The sequence below is a fragment of the Corylus avellana genome, chromosome ca1 (genome assembly GCF_901000735.1).
Source record: "Corylus avellana chromosome ca1, CavTom2PMs-1.0".
NCBI classification, from domain to species: Eukaryota; Viridiplantae; Streptophyta; class Magnoliopsida; order Fagales; family Betulaceae; genus Corylus; species Corylus avellana.
Window position 1 is genome coordinate 13,575,413 of NC_081541.1, and position 26,462 is coordinate 13,601,874.

Genomic DNA, 26,462 nt, shown 5'->3' on the forward strand with positions numbered 1-26,462 from the left:
GATGTCAAAGAGTAGTTCTCCATGATATATATATATATATATATATGGTATTTTATTTAAAATTTTAGACAAAATTTTAAAATGCTCCTCTAAGTTTACCTTTGTAATTTATTTAGGTAGAAGGACGACTCTACTCAACCCAACATCAAATCCAAGTAAGGGGACACAACACAAAAAACTCCAACATATTTTATTGGGGAAACTTCACTTACCCCCTCTATACTTTCGCGCTTTTTGCAGACACCCTCCCATTGTTCAAAACCTCTCATTTTGGTATATCAAACTTTCGTTTCCTTTCAAATACCCCCTTACTGTTAGCTTTTGCAGTTAAATCAAACGGTAGATTTAGTAAAAGACCTTTCTACCCCTAATTTTTTTTTAAAAAAAATTATTTTTTAATAAAAAATAAGGGCACGATTATAATTTTTCACCCTTTCCGTTAGGATTTAACAGAAAATCCTAACGGAATGGGCAAAGTGAAAGGAAACGAAAGTTGGATACATCAAAGTGAGAGGTTTTGAACAATGGAAGGGTGTCTGCAAAAAAGGCGAAAGTATAGGGGAGGTAAGTGAAGTTCCCCCTATTTTATTATAAATCTTTTGAAAAATGTTGGGGATTTTATAAACCATTCACATGATTTTCAATTGCACTTTCTTTCATATTTTAATGACAAGTTTTATTCTTTCATATTTCATTGTTCAAGAATTTTACGTGTTACAATTATCCTATTTCATGATTTATGCATGATTGCAATTATGAATAAAAAAAGCTCTCAAAATTCATGGCATAGTATACAATTACAGATGAGCTTACAGATCATATGAAATGTTATATGTGCATTCATGTTTATAAATGTTTAACCCAAAGCACGATTATAGTCACAATCGGTACCGCATAGGGTAGCATGGCAAGCACAACAAATGACGGTTACGAGAAGGTGTATGCTACCGGCCAGGTGGCCTTCATTTAGGGAAGTTCCCAACTTGATAGCTCTCCCCTGTGACGACAGGATGAGCATATAGGTCTTTCAAGACAAGCCAACGTGCGCTGCTCATGGTAAATTTGTGGTGTTGGGTTGAAAGGGTAAAACAGTAGTTTTGAAAGAAAAGTAAAAGAAAGTGCTTACACATCTTATAACTTGTTATTCTTGCATTAATTGTCAATTATTTTATTATTGGTGCATAACTGAGATTATGGCATAAAATCTGTATAACATGTTTTATAGCATCTTGATGTTGTGGCTACTTACTGAGTTGTCGAACTCCCCTATTTTCCCTTTAAATTTTTTCAGATGGCTCTTTACATAATGATATTAAGGGCGGGGCTACTAGTAGGCATCTTAGCACTTAAGGATCCAGTCATCTGGTCGTATGACTGGGACACGTTGACCTACTATTTTGCAGATCTGTAGCAGCGGTAGCACCTGGGATTCCATTAGACTGTTTAGCCTATATTGTATAGCCTTTTGATTATGTAGACTACACAATTTTGATATTTTGTACATAGGAGGACTTTGACTTATGGGAAGGTTAAAACCTCCCTATAGTTGTCACTTTTGGTATATGCCTCCTTGAAAGGCTTGTAATATTTTTTTGTGTTGGAATCCCAGTTTTATATGTAATCAATCCGATAATTATTTATATTAAAGTTGTAATTATACCAGTTACCTTTCTAATTTTTCTTACGTTGAATATTAATTTAGTAATAATAGCAATATACCTCCTTAATTATTACAAGTTCATTTAGTTCGCGTTTCCCCTATTCCTTAAAACAGGGGCGTGATAGTTACATGGATTACATGAAGCAATTCTCAAGGGTTATGTTTAGAGTTTTTAAATAAATGCATGTCAAAATGTCTACATACGTTAATTTGGCAAATTTCACGATAAACAAATGATAAAGATAATAGGTAAATATTTTGAAAACTCAAAAGTGACTAATTTAATCTTACTTTCAATTAATTAGAAAACTCAAAAGTAAATCAATCATTCAGACTATGATATGCATATTTTAGGACTTTTATTATTTATATACATATTTGCAAAACGTAAATGCTTTTAGGATGATGTTTTATTTTCTGTTACGACTGTCAGTTTTTCATCATCATCCTCATCTTTTGGAGATGTTTTTGAAATGTACGGCACCTTGAGTCAACTTCCATTGATGTATTCTTCGTTCATATCACCGAACCAATCATTCTCTATCAAATTCTTTGCAAGCAAGGCGAGAGAGTTCGCAGCAGCATTTAATTCGCGGTGAATGAAAAATCGTTTCAAAACTGTAAGTAGACCACATTGTAACGCTTTAGTTCACTAATTTTCAATTCTTCCAAGTAGGCATTTACCTTAGTTTGTAGCACATCAAAACATGAATGCCTAAATATTTAGAAAACAATAGTAGCCATGCATTTCTCGCAAGTGCTCGAGTTAGAAAGAACTCATAATCAATGACAATATAGCAATGAGAACAAAGCACTAGATCCACTGTAATGACTAAATTAAAATCAACTGCAAAATGAAAATGAAAAAGAAACTCACAAAGGAATTCGCGATGAGATGAGATTTACTCGGAGTTTTTCTCTCAGTCTGGTTGTGCAACGAAAAGAAAGGGATATGAGTAAGGAGAACAAAGTAAAAGGGGAGGGGGGAATAAAACTTCTAAGGGAACGAAAAATAAGGGGACGGAAAACAACTAAATACAATGGCGCCAATGAGTGAGTTCATATTAAATAACTAATTGCTTTTACATTTAGTAGCTTTATATTTGGAGAGAATGACAAACAAATGTTAAATTTAACTTTGGATAAAAGAACTTGATAAATTATTTTTTTGTGAATTTTGTTAAAAATTTAGAGAAAAGTTAAAAATAGAGAGCTTGATAGGGGTGCTGTAAAATGGTTTAAGTTTTTTTTGTTTTTTATGAATTTTTTTATTTTTTTTTATTTTTCAAGCAAAGACACTCGAACAAAATTACAGAGTAACTAAAACATTTACAGCAATCAAAACAATTCCCGATCTTCTGAGAAAACCAAAATAAACAACAGAAAACTACAAAACAAAACAAAACAAAATATACAACAGAACCTCTATACAAAAGAAACCTGCCACCCTGCCTAGAAAAATCAGCAACTCCAACTAGAACAAACCGCAACACAGAAACTTCAAAGACAATCTGCACAACCAGAAGCTTCAAAGACTTACCCAGCAGCACCAACTAACCATTGCAGCAAAATATTAGAAGGAATACCCCAATTAAGACAGATCTTCTCATTGATTTCAGAAGCTTTAAAACGACCCTTGCATTTCTTCCCCTACCACCCGAGTACCAACTTCCCAGTAGATTTGGTGTAAAATCTACTTCACCGTACAGATTTGGTTACCAAAAAAATCAAATTATTTGGATATCTCCATAAGTTGTAAACCATGGAACCCCAAAACAATTTTACAGACAATACTCAAGAAGCTTTTTCCTTTTCAAACAATTAAACCCTCCATTAGAATATCCTCCCAAGAATAAGAAACAAAAAGAGTAAGAGCATTTAGTCATAACCTCCCACCACAACCTCTTGCCAAAACCACAATAAAAAAATAAATGGTCACGGCATTCAATAGTGCTTATACAAAAGTAACACTTCATTTCACCAACCATTCACCATCACAATAATCTGTCACCCATGTCAAGACTATCCCTAATAGCCAGCAACATAGATTTATCAATTAAACCAATACTAACAAGAGACAAGCAACTTTGAATGGCCACCAAATCATACAATCTAGCCAGACTCCAATTTCATTCCCCACACCTCAAAACACTAGACAGCTTAGATTGAAAGAAATTTGCTTTGATTAGAATGACACAGCAAAAAGAACACCATGGTCATTGTCCAGGATCTACTGATCAAGTCCATATAAGAGATTCATTATCAGATCCCAATGGCTATAAACCACAGATTTTCAACTAGAAATGAACTTTTCAGGAATTCTATACTTCAATGGATAATATGCTATCAGCCAACCGACAAATACCCATTGACATGCCAAAAAAGATATATGGTCAAAGAGGAACTACATCTCTTGATGGGTTACGCATACTAAGGCAGCTATGGCAAAAGCCTAGACAAATTTTTTTTCGCATGTATTCTTATTGCAGTTAAACATCAAATAAGTTACTAAGAAGATATGCGCATAAAACGAATTCATCAAATAGCTGAATGACACCCGGTAAAAGTTTAACAGTTTCAGGGAACTGCTAAAACAAAGCCGAGCATCCTAGATAGGCTCCCCAAATCTAAAAGGTGTTCAGTTATTGAAGTCTTGTGCTTATAGGAAAGAAAATATTTCAATGCGCCAGATAATTTTGGTATAATTGAATTCCAATGCTGTGCAGCTTGTTAGATACATGCCTCCATCGCACACTGCGCACTCTGTGGCATGATCTATCCTGCCAGCTGCTTAATCACACATCCGAAGATGGATGTGTGTTATCAGGGAAGAATTGATGAAATTCAGAGTTGAGTCTTTCCTGAATACGGTTGAGTTGAGCGTTCAATCTTTCCACAATACGATCATGAGCAAGAACATGTTGTAGGAGGTGCTGGTCAGCCAAGTTAGCCAAAGATTCAGGGTTGACGTTCCGGGTCTCTTCTTGTGATGATGCTGCTGTGTGCCCTGCTGGAAGCCAGCCACTTGATCCATTTGATGACCTCATCCCGGATGACATGGAAGCATCCACCACTGGTGACAGTGAATTGCTTGATGGCTGCATCTGGGGAAAGCTGCAATGAGTTTGATCATTGTTGCCTTGATAAGCTAAACCAGCTGAAGAGTCAACAGGTGCTTGAGGATGAATCCTACAAAGGAAGAAGTGCAGGCAAGGATAATATTAAAAGATGTGATATGATGCATGATTAAAAGTAGAAGAAGTGCACAAAAAGATCAAATCAGATTTTAGAAACGGAAGGAGATATTCAACACTATCATGGTCTCTGTCGAAGTTATCACAAATTAACAGAACAAACTGGTCAGTCAGTCTTACAATTATGAATGACCCATATCAAATTCTAACTTCAGCAATTAGAACAATTACCCATGATTTATACGACATTACCAAAATTATCAAAGCTTACCCATGACCAAGAATGACAGGAAGAGCAACCAAACCAAGATTTGGGACATAGTTAACATCACCAAGGGGAATTCTCAAAGTTGCAGATGGAACTGAAGCCAGACTAGCACCATTAATATGGTCATTCTCTGACATGAATACAGAGTGGTGGTCACAATTGCGATGATTATTATTATTATTGTGGAGGACTTGGAAAGCAGGGACCTCACTGTGGACAGGTGGGTAAATCAATTGATAATGGACATTGGGACTGACATAGACAACAGGCCGTTCCATTATGTATGGATCTAGATCAACAAAGATTTGATTGTCAGAGAATTTTGTAACAAGTTCACCATCCAACTTTCTAGAACTAAGAAAAAAAAAAAGGACCCCAAGAACTTACACCAAAGTGATGGTAACCCCACTACCCTGTGAAATAAAAAGAATGAGCTACGTAAAACAATAGAACCAAATATCAATAATGAAATGCAGAACAGCAACAATAAGGCTAGCAATAAAGACAATGAGATGATACTGAAGTTGCAAGAGTTTCAATGCACCCTGTTGGCTACAAATTTCATATAAATAAAAATAAAATTTACTGCTTTAGTACAACTTCAAAGAACACACTCACCCTAAACAAAAAAAAAAAAAGAAAAAAAAAGTTTGAAGTATATATTTAAAATGTCATGGTGGCTAAAGTTTATACAAGCCTAAATGGAAAGAATCCAGGAGAGCTCCAACTGAGTTTTCCCCTGGCTTTACAGGTGATACGCAAGTGTTCTTTCCAGTGATACATGTGAACTGTACGGTTTACTATGATCTCATTATTCTTTTCCAGTTCTAGTAAACTGAGAAAGCCAAATGTTTGTTTAGGCTTTTTAAGCACAAGATACTGAAAAGACGCGACCTAGAATTTTGAGTTGGGGACTGAAAAATTCATGTCTCCCAACTAAATTATCTATGTAGGTAAGGGAAATGATAATAAACTTAATAACAACCATAAATTCAAAATCATAATTAATTAGCTTATATGGGGAAAAATATATAAATATGTTTGGACAAAAAATAGTTCATTTACATGAATACCTGGCAGAGTCTCGATGTTTGTTTTTGGCCAGAGTATACTTATGGGCATCAAAATGCTATCTACTCTTTAAAACGTTAAGAAGGGAGTTCTGTCTCAAAAAAAAAATTGGGTCTTGATTCCGGTTTTAGATAGAGTATATGGACATAAAATGCTACTCACTATTAAATTCAAGAGAGAATCCAGTATATGTCCCTCAAACTCACAAAAGTTGGTACCTGAACACAACAATGTATCTCATTACGCATGAGAAAATGCCACTAGCCTAAATATTTGGATGTCTATCTGTTTAGGTTAGTGGCAATAAGAGTGTTGTCTTCCCAGAACTTGGAGGACCCAATAGCAATGTCATTCTACCAATTACACATGCATCAAATTAGAAATTTGGGCTTGGCCATATATTTGAAAACTGCATGATTCTCGTGCATGAAAGTATAGTAGCCAACACATTTTCTATATTAAATTGCAAACTAAGGAGGAACATAGATTTTAGAAGATATTCTAGATCATATATATCAGATTGCCAAATCTAACATATAAATAGGAGAAAAAAACAAGTCAAGACCTCACAAGCAGGAGAAAAACTTACCATCCATGAGGGCACCCATGAATTCCCTGAGTTGGCTGAAACATACGCAAACAAAATAAAAAAATAAATAAAAAGATGGCCTAAAAGAAAAACCAATATCATACTATATAAAACAAATTTACATCATGGAATCACACGATAAGAAGGCAAAATTGGGAGTAAAAAAAACAAAGAATTGCAACCCCTAATAATAGTCAATTTGACCCTAAATTTTGGGCTTCTAGAATAATTTATTATAGTAAAAAGGAGGGAATGAAGCTATCGCTTTCCTTTGCATTGCGATTAAGGGTTCTAGTCTTAGGCATTATTTTAGAACACCCACACCAAAACTCTGCATGCACGCCACACACATGGAAGCATTGCACCCACACCAACCCACCCACACAAAAAGAGATGCATAACCATTTTAACGTCTATACAAGAATGAATGAAATACTTATTACAACAGCCAGTCAGAGAGTTGCAAAGCAAAGACTATCACACCTACTGTGAGAATTGGCGAATTAATTTAATCATGCCAAGTAGATCAATTATGGAAGCTTTTACATGGACTTACAAGGATAATCACAATAATAGACATTGTAAGAGGCCACAAAAGGGAAGAATGGTACATAAAAATGTAAAAATTAAAGAGTCAAGTTGATTCATATCAGGTAGATCAATTATGGAAGTAGTTCTCACACTTATGCAATCAATAGAAAAGTACATAAGGAAGAATAAAAACCATCACTTTTATCAATCTTGAAAAGCATAAAATTAATTGCTTTAGCTAATAACTGCAATGAAAACTTAATGTGATCTCCATAAGTAATGAACAAATAAATTTTGAGTTCATGCTCAATTTGGTCACGTGGGAAGGTTGTATCTTCTTCTCTAACCTTGTGCATCGGCCACGAGGCAACTTCCTCTGATGCCCCAGACCATTCTGCATACTGATATTCTCACCCCTGGCCATAAAAGGTGGCCTTGACCTCCTTGGCTGAGCCACTTTGCTATCTTAGTAATCTTACCATAGACTAGAAGCCCAAAATGTTGAGTAATAATTAGATAATTACCACTTACAAACAATCATTCACTTGATTTAAATTCCATTTTGAAAAGGTGCATTAATTTAAATTTGTTATATACAATTCAGTCTAACTTATAAGAAGCACATAGACCAATGTGTTACATCATTTTAAATGCATATATCATTTATTAGAATTATAAATGTGTGCATATATCATTCAGAAATGCTACAAATTTATAATTTACTAGAATTAAAATAACATTGCTAGATAAACTGTAACGACCTAGGAAAAAGTGCTAGCCACATCTGCGATATCACCCCAAAAGTACTAGTCAATTTGGGGCTTCCTTAAAAAAATTTAAAACGCCTAGTTTCACCTAGTAACTAGGCAATGTGAGACTTAACACTCATGACTATCTTTATAAACCATCGCTCTATGTGGGATACTTCTCATCTTCCCAATATGAAATCGGGGTGTCACAAACTCTTAAATTCCTGACGTCCTCTTCAGGGCCACGTCATACAGTGCTTCAGTACCACATAGCCTGGCATTACAAACTGAATCTGATAACATTTGTAACGGCCCAACAAAAAGTGCTAGCCACATATGCGCTATCACCCAAAATGACTATAGTCAATTTGGAGCTACCCTAAAATTTCTTATAAAATCTAGTTTCACATAGTAACTAGGCAATGTGGGACTTAGCACTCATAACAATCTTTATAAATCACCAACTCTATGCAGGCTATTCCTCATCTTCCTAATATGGGATCGGGGTGTCACATAAACCTCAAGTGTTTAAGAAACTATAAGATAAGAAAATATTTTTTGTGAGGCCAAACCAATCCTTAGATAAAATTTCACTTCTAGCAATCAAAATAGGTTTACTAGCAACATGGTGTGATAATATAGAAACAACAGAGACGCTACATTGTAAATATCAATTCTTGGAGCCTATTATAAGATATCTACAATCCATTGTTCATTTGGTGGCATGGCTTGATAGCACTCATATTGAAATGAATCCAGCACTTATATGCATACTTAGCCTTCAAAGACAACCTTGATACCTCGTAGCACCCCTTCTGAATACTTACATTAAAAGGAAATGCTACTAGTAAAAGAGGCCCAACCACTACTTTTGTACTAAACACCATACAGCAGCCTGTGTATCACAAATACTTCTACAAAGAAGTATTCGTTTTGTTAGAACATTAATTAAATGACTAAATCTATAATTTCCTATTAGCTTAAGTTTTTGAGATAATGGTGATTTAACATTGTATTAAAGCAAAAGTCCTAATTTTGAACTCCGACTCAACAATTTACTCCCCATTTCCATTAAATATTCCACATGTTGCGCCTTACTTGTTTAAGCACACACATGAAAAGTAGTGTTAGAATATGAATTAAATGATTAAATTTACAATTTGTTATCAGTATAAGCTTTTGAAATAAATGGTGATTTAACAATTTGTACATCACTACTTCCCACTTGACACATGTCTAACACATCCCACACATGTCAACTTAAAAATCGAAATTCTCTCCAGAATAGATGTCTTGATTCTAAATTGCACAAATATAAATGAAAAGTATAAAATCTAATTAACTTCTCAAAATGGACTTCATTCTATATTAGAGGTAGACACAAATTTCAAAGGGAATCTTGTTCACCTTTTGAAAAGGACAAACATTGTTTAGAAAGTCAAAATAAATGTTTCTACTTTTGGAAGAAAAAAAAATTATTTTAGGGCATACTAGAAAAGGAAGTGAGACATTTAAATTGGAAGAAAAGGAGTATTTAGTTTGAAATACTCCCTTAACACTCAACCAGCACCTTTTCGCCACGAGATACACAACTTATTACATGTTATTTCTTTAGTTTTAATGACAAAAAAGGAATATTATGACACATTTTAGAAATAAAATACACTAGTCATATTAAAGGGTCCCGAGGGAGTAGGAAGATTAGGCACATGTAATTGCTATGATTCGCTGGCTATAATACTATAGAGATGAATAATATTTGGTGCCTATCATCTATGAATGTACTAAATATTGTTTATTCTCATGTCCTACATCTTCTAGGATTTGTCACCTTAATGTATCGATGTTAAATCATATACATATTCCATGTCCGTGTCCGGGTCCATGCCTCATGGTTAATAGTTGTATTGAAGAACTTTAAGATAAATTGAGCATGTAGTAATGAAGACAATACAAATAATTTTGCCTAATATAGATGCAAGTTAATTTGTACACCTAAGGTATGTCTAGCCAAGAGTTTTTTTTTGGAAAAGTAAGCAAATTCATAGTACTTCTGACGATATACCCAAAATTTATACCAACTACCAATCTTTCTTGCTGGACACTATAATATTTGACATAGATTAGTACATAAATTATTATATATATATATATATATAGTAATTGGCATATCATTAAAACGTAAAGGTGCCTCTAAGTATATAGGAAGTATATAAAAGGAAACACCTAACTAGAAAAAGTAGTACCTATCTAATAAGTACTAATAAACTAGATAGGGAATTATATACCAGGAAAGCTTCTATCTATGACTGGATTATATCAAAAAATGGCTATTACAAGAACGAGGCAAACCTTCACCTTTTTCTTTTTCTTTAATATATATATATATATATATTTTTTTTTTTAAAATAAGTAAAATGGCAGGCAAGGAAGACCAACTATGGTTATTTTACTTGGGCGTGACCATAGTAATACCTACCCGTTGAAAGCCGCATAAGAGAAGCCTAGACAATGGGAACCACAAGTGCTCCCTCAAGTTCGACTAAAACCCAACCCTATCAGGGCATTAATGAGAACCAAAGTTGTTTACACTAATCAGGCAAAGAGATTCCCATTGCGGGATTTGAACCCATGCCTTAATATATACCTAACCATTTTAGGGATTTCTTTGGCCATTGAACCACCACCCTAAATGGTAGGGCAAACCTTCGCTTATGTGGGTTATGGGTTATAGACTTTTAAGTTGACAAAATTCAAATTAAATGGGTTTTGATTGAAATCCTATGTGTTGTTAATATATGCGGCTTTTATTTATTTATTGTTTTGTTTTAGGAAGGTAGAAATCACCAAACAAGATTGTTCCAGTTCGAATAAGATAGAGTTGCAAAAATTAAACCTAATATTAAAGTCATTGGTTTCATGAGGCGCTTGCATCCTTCACCTCAACTAAGGTGCTAAATTAGGCACAAAAGATAAGAAACTCGCTAAAGTAGCCTTGCCACAAGGCCTTAAGCTGCTATCTAACGACTCGCCTGGGCAATTGGCGCAAAAGAGGGAGAACCTCACTACAGTAGCCTTGCCACTAGGGCCTTAAGGCAATATCTAATAACTCTCCTAGCACTCAATGCTTAGGCGAGTACCCTACTTGCCTTTGATGAAACTAATTCTTGTGGCTGAAACATCCACATTCTAACTCTTAATATTTGACCAACATTAAAGGAATGTGCGAGAATGAAAACTTACAAGGTGAAAAAAAAAACATGGAATTCAAGATTTGATGTAATTATGAATGCTCATGTTCATTTCCAACTTGCCCTCACCGGACTGCTTTTGGAAGTCCAATACTGTGTAATTGCATTTTCTATATAATTTATAATTAGAAATGTTCACAAAGATTGTTGATAGGCAACATAGAATGGTCAATAGAAGCCAAATTCAATAGAGCATGCAAATTTCATGCTTCATAAATATCAAAATGAGCATTGCTCAAGATCATTAACAATTTCACAATTTCACAGGATGAAACTTGGCTACATAAGGTTTGTTTGTTCGGCATATTTAGTCTATTGAACGAAGTTTCAAGTGGCATTTAGCAAAATAGATGGTTTAAAAAAATAATTGAGTTTCATTGGATAAGAAAACTATATATACCACAAGAAGACCCAATTAACAATTCATTGACTTGCCACACAAAGAACTCTTCCTACATTTCTATTACACTAGTTATTATACAACTGAGAAGTGAGCAATGAAAGAAAAGCCTATATAGGTCATTCACTTGCTTAGGCAGCCCAACTAACTAATCAATCCTTCAAAGCAAAATCAAGATAAGAGCACAAAATGACATTCATGTGTCCTCAATCGGTTTTACATTCAAATTCTTCAATTGTTCTGGCTACCTTATCGCACCCATTAAAGCAATGTCAAAACTAGAGACTGGAACATGAATTTACAACCTTACCAAAGAAAGCTGAAGGTACTTATTTGGACAAACATAAATTAAATTGTACTAATACCACAAATAGCTGGTTATTATATAAAAAACACAAACCAACGAGGACCTTGTTTTTACCATTTCAAACTCTTCAGCGTCCTCATCATAAGTCTCCTCATCTATGATTTCAGGACTTTGATTCTCAAAATGCCGCCACACACCATTTTCAATTTCACGACAATTAGGGCATTCCATAGCACCTTTTACATTAAATGCAGAACCAATGCAATCTGAAGAAAAGGAGGAGTAAACATCAATAAAAAAAATAAAAAAAAAGCTCCATATACAAGTAATTATATACGACAACCTGTGAGTCAAAAGCTTACATTTTGATATCAAGTAATATATATAACTGCCTTAACAATATACCTAAAGCCCAAGCCTTCCAAATAGGTTGGCAAGTCCTGGCAAACTTGACATTCTCCACTGATACAGAAAATGCTATAACAACTCATTTAAATTTATGTGAAATAAATATCTAATAATGGTGGCTGAAAGTGTATTAATTACTAGAAATTGGAATACCAACTGAAATTAGGCATTGCATGAGGTTCTGCTTCTCGAAATGAATGCTGAATCCCATAGAAGATTTGATCAACATTGGATCTGTTATACCAGTATTACTCTGAATATGTATAAAATGACTATGGAATGATGGAGAGAAAAAAATGAAAAAGGAACATCTCATTTAGCACTAGAAATTGGAAAAAAAAAAAAGTATTTGTTTCTACTTCTCCAAGAAGAATTGCCATAACATAAACTAGAGGATAAATGCTTTATCAAACTCTATACTTCCTATCTAGAGAAGCCCCATCTTTGTCACGAATTTGAAAACAAACTCATGAAAATAAATATATGTCCTTCCCTACTCACAACTCCTTTAGGTTACACAGCCACCCAACATTTATCTAACAGATTCAACCACCACCGCTCTCCCCAATCCTTGTTTTTTCTATATTAGTCATTAAGGGGTGAAGTATATGCTCTTCCCTGATTTAATTATAAATGCGTCCCTGTCAATCTAATTGGAATTACAAGACGTGGTACCATATTTTCCTAATTGCTCCATCTTGTCATTAATTTTGAACACCAAATAACCTGACCCTCTAGAAAACATATATAATACATCCACATTTTTTTAATTGAAGTACAACGCATTATAAATAGAATACAATTAGTGATCCTTCTGAGCGAGTTTGGTTGGAAGAGATTCCTTTATGTATTTCTGACATAGCTACTATAGAGCAACATGCTCTTTCTGTTTAGAGCTTTTTGGCTCTAGATGTTTTCTTATTCTAAATGAATGAAATGATATTCTCATTTTCCAAAAAAGAAAAAAGAATACAATAAGACAAAATGGACTACAACAAAGTAAGGGGTCAAAAGTTTTTAAAAGAACAAAAAGAAATGAACTAGCTACATAAATGTGTGTGTGTATGACAACAGAAAATCTTTAGCGCTTTCCTTTCTGAGGGTTAAACTTCGTGTTTCATACATATGCATCATATGAGACAATTCATCACTCAGGATAGAAAATACAGCGATTTCATTGTACTCCAAATTACAAGGAGGTTTACTAAAGGTTTCCAAACGACGAGTAATTCGTAATTTCTCAGGAGATCATTTGAAATTTCTCTCAAGATATATTTACTAACGGTTTACTAAATGTATGTGTTTCATACATACAATTACACACGCGCGCGCACGCACAGCACACAAATAGTTAAATAGCCACATTATCCAAACATTAGATTTTGTATCACAGGGCTTTCATTTTGGAACAGCCAATTCATCAAACAGCTTAAAGGCATGGAATCATGAAAATGAACTTCCGCGAATAGGAAGTCAAACTTCTCCGAAATTTTTTACAATCAAAATTTGCTTAGACTTTCTATCACCATTTTCACAGTAAACACGAAGACGCGCATAAAAAAATACAAAAAAAAAAAAAAAAAAATGGTATACATCACTGTCCAACCAAAAAATACATATTATATCAGCCAAAATCGAAAACGAAAATAGTGGACGATCAAAATAAAAAATAAAAATAAAATTATATCATATATATATATATATATATATATATGGCTCACCTAGATGAAACAGATGAGAGCAGCGGAGTTTCACGACAGTTCTGCCACAGGAATCGGACACGTCATCCAAGCAGACGGTGCAATTGACGGTCGAGGACGACGACGGTCCCAGAGCCTTAGCAGCCATTCTTTCTCACAGTGTTCTCCAAAACAAAAACCTCGAATGAGAATTGAAAACGAAAAAGAAGAAGAAAATGATGGGCCCCGCGTATATATATGATGAGTCATGCTCGGCCTCGGAGAGGAGCACAAACGAGCTAGCTTAGCCTCCGGTGGCAGCCTCGTCCCACTGGCTCCAGAATTGGGAAGTTCATTACCAACTGAGAGACCAAAATCTGGCTGGAATGGGGTCACGTACGGTAGGGGTATAAAAAATTACGGGAAAATCGGAAATCGGGAAACCAGGTCCAGTTCTGGTTTAAAAAATTCAAAAATCGGGCACCCGGTTCCGGTACTCGGTTTTTACTGAAAATATCGGTACTGGGTTTTCATTTTATTTAATATATATATATATTTTTTTTTACACTTAGGTTTAGGTTTAAGATATTTTAAAAAATTAAAATTTTATTTCTGAGGCCCAAATAGGCAAAAATATTGATTTTTTAGGATTCTTAGACTTTTTTAGGTTTATTTTTTAATTATTTAGAACAATTATAGCAAAGCCTCTTTAATTTAGACAAAGAGACTAATAGATTTTTAAAAAAATTGGCCAACTTATGAAAAACAAATTGGCTTATTTTAGGACAAATACCTAAAATAAGGCCAAAAACTAATTTAAAAAAAAAAAACCGGCTACCGGACCTGATAAAATCGGAACCGACCGGGAACTGGTTTCCCAAAACCGAGAACCGTGGTACTCCGGTTCCGGTTCCGGTTTTGGCCAAAAACCGAGAAACCGGACCGAGTTGATACCCCTAACGTACGGTGGTGTCCACAGGAGTACGAAGAATAAGCTGGTAAATGTGGAACACGTGGCGAACTTTGGGGATTTATGTTTTTGATTGGTTGTTGATTGGATTCATTAAATGGGACGGGCCGTATAGAATCCGATTTGAAGTAGAATTTCAATAAAAGTCTACATTTTTTTTTTAGCTTTCTTTATTAAATGAGTGGGACTTTGTATATACTCAACCGGATTTATAAGCTTGTATAACTTTATATTATTATTTTTAAATTTGTAATGATAATATATTAAGTATGTAAATATGGGAGCATGGTTTTAATTTTTTTTTTTTTTATAATAGCAAAAATCTGGCTATTGTATTCTTGGCCAATTTTGGAAAAACCATTATGTAAGATTTATGTAGCTTTTATGTAAAATATATGCATAACCAATTGGAGTTTTTGCACCACCAATTTTATTATGTGATATTCTTCACGTCCATTTATTACATTGATTAACGTAATATATTTTAAGTGACTTTTATTTTTTTAAGTGACTAATATGAAAAGTCACTTAAAACATGCTACATCAACTAATGTGAAACGAGTATGATAAACGGCCGTGAAAAATAACATATAGGATAATTTTATATCTACTTAATGAACAGCTAATTACTTGTTAACTTGTCAGTCATATATGTGGCCACAAACTTTTATCAAGCAATTGAATAATAAATTTGGTGCCAAAGTGAACAACTAATTACTTGCTAATTAGTCAGCCATGTATTTGAGTAAGTATAATGTTTACTATACGAGAAATGATACAAATTATTCTTTCAACCATCTTTTACTTAACTTTTATATAATGAACGAGTTAATCTAACATTGAATTTATGTGGGACCTATATGAGTCTACAAATCCAATAGTAGATTCATTCAATTTGCAAAAAGAAATAGTTGAAAAATGGTTAAGAGAATGATGTGTAACATACCTCATATATATATATATATATATATATATATATATATATATATATATATATATATGTTCCTTCAAAGTTGTCAAAATGGAATTCAACTAAGCCTATTTAGTTTGTTAATTAGTAACTTACAATTATTGAAAGCAATACCAATGGTTTGTAAACTTCATTCAAGTGTAACAAAATCAAGTTTGACACCACACCAGTAACCTTGCGAAGTTATAGCAATTAATTGTAGACTTATTTAATTATTAACTTAACCAATTTCTATTATTACAATAATTGTTACTAACATAGACAAACAAGATCATGGTAGTTACAATACATAGTTTTATTTTATTTTTTATTTTTATTTTATTCAAATAAGGGAAGGGGAAAGGGAGAGTACATAAAAAATAAAAACAAAAGGCTGGACAACCCAAACAAATGCCCTAAAACAACTAGAAAACTATTGGGAATTGAATGGGTCAAATAAATGATATGTTAAGATAAATCAGCACAAATAATATGTTACAGTCTAGATAGAATGTACAATATTTCTATTTATGACTACGTACAATTGTTTATAAGCTACAATATTTTATGACTTAGATCTTCTTGAGTGATAATCTCTTTACTCACACTAAAAGCATATTCAATGTAACTAGAGGACATCATATTCAATGTAACTAGAGGACATCATATGTACTATTACTTAAATGATTTTGCAAACACATAACGGGATAGAATTTAGGTTATGAGGGAACTTAGATTTTTTAGATTTTGAGAAAACCTAAAACCCTTTTTCAAACATAATGTTTGGGATTAATTCGATTAATTCATTAATGAGCTTGATGTCTTTAACTAAGTAGAATAAACTACTCTAATGATAATACTTATCTCTAATATATAAATTATAATCTCTAATTCTAATATTATCTATATAGATAACATATTATCCTAAGGTATTTTTAATCCTAGAATACCTCTATTATTAGACCCCTAGCATGTATATGGTAGTACTAGTATGAAAGCAACTATAGGTATCCATGTAAACAGTTACATATGCATATTGCTTATTTTGTTTTCGAAAATTGTAAACTATTTTTCAAGTTTGAACATCTCATTCTCAAATCGATAAATCCAGTTAAAACGTCATTGGAACCCGCCAAGACTACAACAGGATCCCGCCGAAACTCAGTCGGGACCTAATCGGGCCACCACCGGCACCTGACCGGGACCCAACAAGGACACTTGAAGAGTATAATACATAGGTATTAGGAATAAATTATGTTCGGAATGAATCTCATCAGTTTTGGCATATAATGAATGATCCATTAAATTACTTTCTTTGATATCACAACGGATAAGGATACACACGATTCGGGCAAGCCCCATAGGGAGGAGAGTTGGACTCACTTCTCCTAAGCAGCTCAAAGTGTGGTGGGTCCGTAGCCTTTTCTCTCTATATTACATAAATTGTGGGGCAGCTAATTGTAGGAATCCCGATATTGTCATTACACCAAAATAAAATTGATTAAAAGTTAATTGTTTGTATATTTTAAGATTGGTTAAGAATTAATTAGACCTTTTTGTTTAACCAATTTGAACATAGTCCTCCACTTGGTACGTGGACGCTACAAAAATGCAGCACAATTACACAAAGAAAATAGACTATTAATCCAATTTGTAGACAGAAGTAGTATTACACGTACGATTCCAATATGTCTGGTCCACAATCATACACAAAGAAGACCACTTAAAGCTCTATATATAGTAAATTGGACATGACCAAAATATTAGAGAAGAGAGAATGATATATAAGGGTGCGTGAATATTAAATGAGAAAGCAGAAGAAAAGGATCAGTGCTTGAGCTTGGGCCTCTTGACAATCATCACAGTACAGTGAGCATGGTGAGCACAGTAGTCACTTACGCTGCCTAGAACCGCCCTGCAAAATAACACAATATCTTTATATATATATATATATATATATATATATGTAAGCTAGAATAAAAGAAAGTAGCTATTTTGCCTTCTTATATATATTGTCTCTTTTTCATATCCGATTTTGGTGGTTTTTTATCTCATGGTCTCAAATGGTGTCTTTTCTGCCTCGGTATTTCTATTTCTTATTCTCTTCATCAGCTCTCTTATAAACTAGATAGGAGCTAAGTTAGAAGAGTTTTTGTTGAAGTGCAAAAGTGCTGTTTTGCTCATGGCCCTAGATAGTGTCTTTTCCGCCTTTGTATTTCTACTTCTTAGTCTCCTCGTCAGCTCTCTTATGAGCTAGACATGAGCTAAGTTAGAAGAGTTTTTGTTTAAGTGTAACATTACCGTTTTGCTCAAGTGAACGACTCTTAGAACATACTTTACGGGGTGCAATTTTGAATGCCATATATAAAAGGCTTTAGTTTCTTTCATTGGATACCAATTAGTTTTTTGGTCAAATGCTCGATCCAACACTTTTCTTTGTTGATACCCATACCCAGGGGCGGAACTAGCATTTAGAGTTTGGGGGGACAAAATTAAAAATTTTAAGGGTAAATGGAGTGTGGGGAGGCAAAATTAAAAAATTTAGGGGTAAAATTTTAATTTTTAAAAAATTTTAAGGACTCAATAAAAAAATTTGGGGACTCCGGCCGTCTAGTCGTTTACCATAGGCCGCTACAGCCAGTTTTGCTGGTTGCTTTTTTTCAATTGCCTTTTTTGTCTTTGAGGATCCCTTCCGGGATTGTGGCTGGATTGCTAATAAGATTGGATTTTCTTTTTTGTCTTTTCCATTTTGGATTCTATTTTCCGTGTTATATATATAGGAATTGGTATAGAGTCATATATATATATATACCTTTTCACTACCCCATAACCATGACTACCCAGTACCAGAATTGGTGCCCGGTTTCTCTCTACAGCATCGCATAGAACATTCCTGGGATCTCCTTCAACTATTTCCATGGACACATTATCAACCTGCATATAATTATTATTTAATAATTCTTCTAGCAATTAATGATACTAATATATATACTTACAATAACTCAGGCATGTTAATTAATGAGGGCAACATAATTAATCATCTATAAAATGCAAAAATCCATGTTATTCTTACAGATTTATCTCTGCAGATGGCCTTGGCCTTTTCAATCGTCCGAGTTGCTGTCCTCTTCAAATCTGTCTCCAGAATCGTCACAAATTCTCCAGATCCTGTTAAAGAACAGATTAATACAGAATATATTGATCTTGGTGATCAGTGTATAAACAACAACTTATAATTAATTAATTAAACTGAAACTTCTTCAAAACAAAACGTCCAAAAAGATCGTTGCTGAAAGTAACAATCTTTTGAATCTTTTGTGGGACCTACGTGAGTCCACAAATCACCATTCGATTTGTGGACTCACATAGGTCCCACAAAAATTCAATAGTAAATTCATCCATTCACCATACGGAGATGGTTAAAAGATGGTTGAGAGAATGATTTTTATCGTTTCTTATATATATAAACTCTCTTAACTTGTTTAGGATCTCCCACTCTCGATCTCTTTTCCTTTCGGATCAAGAGTAGTAAAGATCCTCCCGAGTAACTCTTTTCCTCTTTTTAATTAAAAAAAAAAAAAAAACTCTCTTAACTTTACCTCGAACTTAAAAATATATAAAAGGTATAAAATCTTGTAAGAAATATGACATGACCCTGCTGAATTATCTTTATTTTCCTACTAGTGCCAATTTACCAATTCCACCCATTCCGAGCAAAGAAGCCGGCGAAGGTCTGGCGTGAATGACATGGAGCTTGAAAGAATGGCTGACTTTTGGAGCAAAAAAATGGTCCAGCGTCCACTCCAGAGCATAGAAGCTATGCTCACTCTCGTCCACAGCAACCAACATCACTGGAATATTCTTCGCCATTGTTGCACAAACTACAGCTCTTCTTCTTCTTCTTCTTCTTCTCTCTGTCTCTTATTAATTTCCTTCAATTCTCTGGGTTTAATAATTAATTAATGTGCTCCATTTGCTTTGCATATTGACTATTATTTATACCACGTTTTTGTTACTATTTAGTGGTTCTAGAGCACCGACTTCGCTCTCATGTGGAGGCATGAGTTGGAGTACTGAATCATTAGTACTCACTAAATATAACTGTGCTTCTGATTGATGGTGTGGTTTGAGAAGATGATCAGATGGTTCCGACGGTGTTGATCTAAGGAGGAGCTGGGGTCGTGGGGGGAGTAGGATGTACTCGATCGATACGAACTTTGGAGGTGGGTTGTGCTAACGTGTTCGCACCTGCCGCCTTCAGACTCGGTTTATATGCAAATGGACGGTCTGGAGATGGCGGGAAAATTGGAGGGCTTCAACCCATGACCCATGGGCCATGAGAAAACCAAATCCAACTATGTTTTTTATTATCTGTTTTCGGTTTTTAAAACAAATATATTAATAAATAATTCAAAAACATTAAAATATTTTTCAAAATACAAATCACTTTTTATATATAAATTTGTCTTCCTTTCTTGTTGTACGAATATTTTGATCAAACGAGAGCTATAACTAACTTTTGTAGGGATAAGAATTAACTGTTGGATGAAAATATGATTTTGACGGGTGGGTTAACATTGCAAACTTCTAAAGTTATTTCAAACTTAATCAATGTAAAAATTTAATTACATACATCTCACGCTCTAAAACAAAATAGCTAAGCAATTGAGTTGAATTGTTAAAGGCTCCAAATAGGAAGAAATACTGTCAGAAGAAATCACAAATTGGAAATTATTGAATTGTTGACAGTGGCCGGTTCTAAAGAATGAAAATGATAAATAGCAAATAGCACAAACGGTTAGCATTTCCCAATTACAAATAAGTGTTTTAAATGCCTAAGTTTAAAATCTGCTAAGTCTTTCTTTTAAAAAGCAAAAGATAAAATGTTAAAGTCAGAGCCTGTTATACTTTAAAAAAGTCTCATTCGTAAGTCAAGGCCCAGGCTTTGTTTGGGCTGGAACCCTTACTAGTTCGGACGAATCTTTATGACTTCTAAGCTTTAAGTCTATCACTTACGTTACTTGGACTTGGTGCATAGCGAGTCAATTAGTACTTTTTTATTTAAACATAGTAACAAAGTATTTCACATATTTAGTTCATAATTTAACATTATTTTACATAGTTTATTTTCTTGAGTATTACATCGAAAGTTCTTGGCAGCCACCGCAGAGCCATTGGAAGTTCATGGCGGCAACCTTAAGCCTGTCATTCATGGTGGCCACTGCGGGGTGCAGGACATTCTTAACAATCATCGAGGAGCCGCCAAAAGTTCATGGTGGCCACCGTAGAGCTACCAGATGTTTATGGCAGTAACTTTTAAGTTTTCGAAAGTTCATGGCATCTACCATGCGGCCTCTTGGCGTTCATGTAACTAGTTTTTGAGAAGTATTTAATGTTTTATTTTTATAAATATTTTGTGAAAAAAGTGTTTTATTTTTTTTAAAAAAAAAAAAAAGAAAAAAAGAAAAGAAAAGAGTTTTGTGGTCTATTTTGAAAAGTGTAATAGTAGTATAGAAGGTCACATTTGAAAAAATCGTTTGATTAACTGATATTTAAAAAGAGTTTTCAATGTTTAAAAAATAAAAAAGGTTTTTCAGAAGTTTGCCAAAACATATTATCACTTTTTCAAGCTTTAAAATGTGAATACCCATATGTTTTGAAGAGAATCCGTATTGCCACAAGTTTTTAGATTTTGTGGATATCTAGATAGAATCCACACGTCCATGGACGTTACCAAATTTTCTAAGATTTCTGACAAACTCTTGTAATATGCCCTAAAGCAAACGTTACCAAAGAGTTATCCTTTTAGAGACTTGCACTTAATCTCCTAGAACACCTAAATCAAGTATATATGTAGGACCTTTTGTTGGTGATAATTATTGGCCAATGAAGCAACTTACACCACCAAGATAACTACTTCAATCAATGACTCTTACACCACAAATAAAAAGCAAAAAATATACTGAACCACCCCAATTTATACAATTATGTCACCAAATTTTAAAAAGTAACATTTGGGTTTCTCAAACTATTATTCCGTGTCAAATATTATTACAATTATTTTTTTAAAAAAAAATTATTAAAAATAAAATAAACAAAAAATCATAATTATTATTATTATTATTATTATTATTATTTTTGTTGAGTTTTTGGGAGGCCAAGCCCCATTTTGAATTTTAAGGATAGCCAAACCACCTCACAACGGGCACACCCTCTGTGGCTAGTTCGGCCTCTCACATTTTGTATTTTGAGGGTGTTTCGGCCACCCTCCATTTGACTTTTGACAGTGATTGAACCACCCCTCACTTTTCGTCACTCTAGTTTTTTTTTAGGAAAAAAGAAAAGTAATAAATACAAAATTGATTCATGTGATTTGTTTAAATTATAAATCACTTTTCGCTGTATAAAAAATAATTTATACGTCAATATTATTAGCCTAAATCAATGATTGGCTATCTACAAAAAGATTTTATTTTAAAAAGTTGCTAGTTTGGATAAACCCGCACGAGGTAACCATACTTGTCAGTTATGAATATGATTTACCAAGAATGCGGTGGACGTATAATTAGAAAGGATAGGATAGGAGAGCTAATTGGGTCAAGAAATGATGAAATCTTTAATTCAAATTACCGCTCCTAATTGTTGGCTCTCAACCTCACATGCTTTAAGTTAAAGCAAAGGCTTTTATTCAAAAGAAGTGCACTGCAAGCTATGATAGGTTAGGCCGATTAATTTGAAAAGGTGGGCATTTTCAGTTGAGATCCACCGCCATCCTTCTCCTTCCTGCCCCCACAATGACCACAACAACACACCCTTACATATATATATATATATATATATATAACTTTACATAACTTTTTATTATTATTACCACTCAAAATGATTAGTAAATTTTGAGCTTTTTATAATCACTTAACATTAATGTCTTTATAATTATTTTGATTATTCATCTTCTTAATGAGAAATTGCCGTCTTGCATGGATCCATCCCATTGTTAGGAGAAGATATCGTAAGGAGAATGCAAAAAATTGATGCTCTTGTAATAACATGAGAAATGCTACATAATGTTTCCACTCCCGCACTCCTAAGAGCATATTTTTTGACGTGGCGATGAAAATTACTATAAAATTTTAAATTCAATTATTACTTTTACGGTCAAATTAAAGAATATACTGGGAAAATTACGTGTAGGGTATCTTAATTAACATGTTCTTAATTATCTACCCATAAAGCAAGGAGCGGAGGAACTGTTAAATTAAAAAGCATAAAGGTTTATCTTTTTAGGAATTTCATACAAACATAAAAGGTCACCTAAAAAAAATACAAATTTAATATTTTATCGTAACGCTGTTGTCATCATCATTATATCATATCGTATTGTTTATGCGTCACCATGGCCAGAGTTATTAAGAATATTACATCTATGCCATGAAGCTGCACAAAAGTAGTAAAATGTGTATCTTTCTCGCATATAATGACTAGGGAAAAATGTAAAATTAGACTATATGGTTTACTCGATTTGTAATTAAATTTTTGTGGTATTAAAGTTAAGATAGAGTTTTCTTTCAAGCTCAGGTGGATAAAATTTATCAAATCTATTTTATAAAAATGACATGTGTCATCTACAAGTGAGAAGCACAAACTTTTTTTAATTGCAAGGATAAAGCTGAAATAAATTTTATTTAAAAAGCATGTGTTTCTCACATGTTAATTAAAAAATATGTGTCTCTCACATGAAAAGTGACACATGTCATTTTTTTTTTTTTTTTTGGTGGAGGAAAACTCTATCCTTTTTTTTTTTTTGACATGCCAGCACAAGAGGGAGGATGGAGATTTGAACTAGTGACTTCCACTTTATTATGAGTGATCTCAGTCAATTGAGCTACCTCTTGGGGACAGTAAAACTCTATCCTTAAAATTAAATCAAAGATTCATGAGGTATGCCAAAAAAAAAAAAAAGTCACTACAGTCAAATTATGTTCACTGACTTATCAGATTTTAATAACGTGAAAGGTCAGAATCAATAAAATTGTGACACTTGTTGCATTTAAGTCAATGCCACACTAATAGAATCTGTAAAATTAGCGGGTAAAATTTGATTGTAGTTTTTTAATTATTTTTTTTGACATACCTAAAATACCTCTAAATTAATTTTGATACTAAAAAAAATTAATTGTAAATCATATAAACTATAGAGACTAATTTTACGTTTTATCCTGACCACAGTAACAACTAATTTTACGTTTTGTAAAGTTTTACCCCTTCTCAGCATTAAATTTCAATTTACTGAGGACCATTGAGCACCTTTGGCACAAAGATCAAGGATTTTGTCTGGTTTTATTATTATTATTATTTCTTTTTATGTCTCTTGGGATTTTTGCAAATTGAGAGACTAGAGATCCTCACCCAACAGCTATATGTGACTGAAGCACTACAACAACCGGGTAATTAAAGCCTTACACCAACCTATCGATTCCCCTATTAATTATTATTATTAAGAACAACAATATAATTAAATACAAAGAATTATATAATAACATTTATAAATTCACACTATCGATAAGTTATAATGGTAATATTTGTGTCAGCCATTTTAACTATGATAAATATATAAAATAAGATGACGTAAAATGTCTCTTGGGGTCATATAAGTGGGTGTATTATTCATATTGTTGATCGAAATTTGAATTTCTTGATTGACCTAACACTTGGGTGTGGAGCAATTCAATTACTTTAACTTCATTCATATGTCAGCACAGTATAATTTAATTATTGTTAGCTATGCGTGCAATTTTTTTCCCCCTTATTATCGATTTTATTTTTTATTTTTAATGTAATGGAGTATTTGTTTTTTCTATGACTCATAAGAAACATACTCTATACTCTATACTCTATTTTCGGGCATATGCTTTAGGTAAATGGGCTGCTTCCCATCTTGTTTTTGGAAGCATTCCCACAGGATCTCCTACTCTCTCTTCCATCTGGATCAGAAGTGGGAAAGATCCTCCTCTGTAGCCCTTTCCTTATTCAATTAGAATATATATATATATATATATATATCTTTGACGTTTAGATATACTCTATCTCACAAGATTTTGATTGGCTCATTATGCTAATGGTAGAAAACTCAAGCTTACTATATTTTTTTTTTTTTTTTGGCATGTCTGCATAAAGAAAGGAAAAGAGAGGAGGGAGATTGAAATTAATGACCTTTGTTTCATAAGGTATGGTCTCCAACTGATTGAGCTACTCTTTGAAGACTATTACTTTTTTAATATATATTCTAGCAGATTTTTTATTTCATTCTTAAAAAAAAAGAGAAATGATTAAAAAATAAAAAGAATACTTAAATTATAGTCTATGCTTGCCTAAAAATTGCTAATGAAAAAGTAAAATGTGTTTAAAAAAAGAAAAAAGAAAAAAAGAAGCTATTGGATATACTTTTTCTCTTATTAACTAAACATGCAGGCTATCAGTGGTAGTAGTGGTAGTTTAGTGGTATCAAGAAAATCTCTAAAGTTGTTAAGGTATGTATTAGGGTGAGAGTTTGACTCTTAAAATAAGCATCCCTAATCTTATTAGTATTAGTTGCGAGTTTTACTGATATCCTGATAGAGTTGAATTATGCCCAACTAAAATAGCTATATTTGGTCTTCCCCGTTGCCTTTTTAATTAAAAAAAAAAAAAAAAACTAAATACACACAATATAAAAGTTTTAAAAAGCATATAGTGAAAGTGCTGCTAGTCCCTAAGAATCAAGTTTTTTTTTAAGAGGAGAATCAAGTTAGTCTACCGATGAAGAGAGAGGGGGGGGAGAAAAAAAAAATAAAAGAGAGAAAAGAATAAAATATGGTATTAGTTGTTTGGAAAATACTACGCTTATAAATAAAGTTTTTTTAAAAAAATTATAAATTGATATGACACAATATGATTAGATATGAAATAAATTCAAATATTGAGAAATTTAATAATACTGTGTCACATCAATTTATAAAAAAAAAAATTTGTAAGTTTAACATTCTTGTGAGAAAATTTTCACATCTTTTGTGTAGACATCAAAATAATAATAATAATAAATAATAAGGTACAAACTCTCACGTATTATTTACTTTTGGAAGACGAGTTATAGGGAATGGTACGGTCCCCCTGCAACTCTGCAAGTAAATTAACTCTTTGGTAATGATTATGGCAGGAGACCATTACATTATTTTCAGAGCCATCAATGGGAAGCAATTAGCCCACGTCTGCATTTAGAGCGCGTGTGTAATGCGAGTGGCATGGGTGTCACATGCTACGTGTTCCACCTCACTCGAACATTCTCAGCAAATTCTGCCATGTCTTCTGCTTAAATACCGGAATCCAAAGCCAGTCGCTATCCGTTGGATAATCAAACTCAATTATATGTAATCAGAAAATTGGATAAATGACAAGAAAGA

The 26,462-nt window shown here is 33.3% G+C and overlaps 2 protein-coding genes across 4 annotated transcripts; both read right to left on the reverse strand.

Moving 5' to 3' along the window:
* Positions 1-4,113: 4,113 nt before the first annotated feature.
* LOC132164367 (uncharacterized) lies at positions 4,114-14,541 on the reverse strand. Of its 3 annotated transcripts, none has more exons than XM_059574888.1 (6): positions 14,150-14,231; positions 12,586-12,662; positions 12,426-12,482; positions 12,135-12,286; positions 6,783-6,817; positions 4,114-4,849 (listed from the first exon to the last, which is right to left on the reverse strand). In XM_059574888.1, the coding sequence occupies exons 2-6, from the start codon at positions 12,596-12,598 to the stop codon at positions 4,456-4,458; spliced, it is 651 nt and encodes a 216-aa protein (XP_059430871.1). In that variant the 5' UTR covers positions 12,599-12,662; positions 14,150-14,231; the 3' UTR covers positions 4,114-4,455. The 3 variants fall into 3 exon arrangements, with proteins under 3 accessions (XP_059430871.1, XP_059430863.1, XP_059430857.1); XM_059574880.1 differs by having other exon boundaries at positions 12,426-12,497; XM_059574874.1 differs by lacking the exons at positions 12,426-12,482; positions 12,586-12,662 and having other exon boundaries at positions 14,150-14,541.
* Positions 14,542-17,853: 3,312 nt separating this feature from the next.
* LOC132168227 (universal stress protein PHOS32-like) lies at positions 17,854-19,896 on the reverse strand. Its single transcript, XM_059579350.1, has 4 exons — positions 19,722-19,896; positions 19,100-19,194; positions 18,839-18,960; positions 17,854-17,941 (listed from the first exon to the last, which is right to left on the reverse strand). Exons 1-4 carry the CDS (start codon positions 19,894-19,896, stop codon positions 17,854-17,856), a joined length of 480 nt encoding a protein of 159 aa, XP_059435333.1.
* Positions 19,897-26,462: the final 6,566 nt, after the last annotated feature.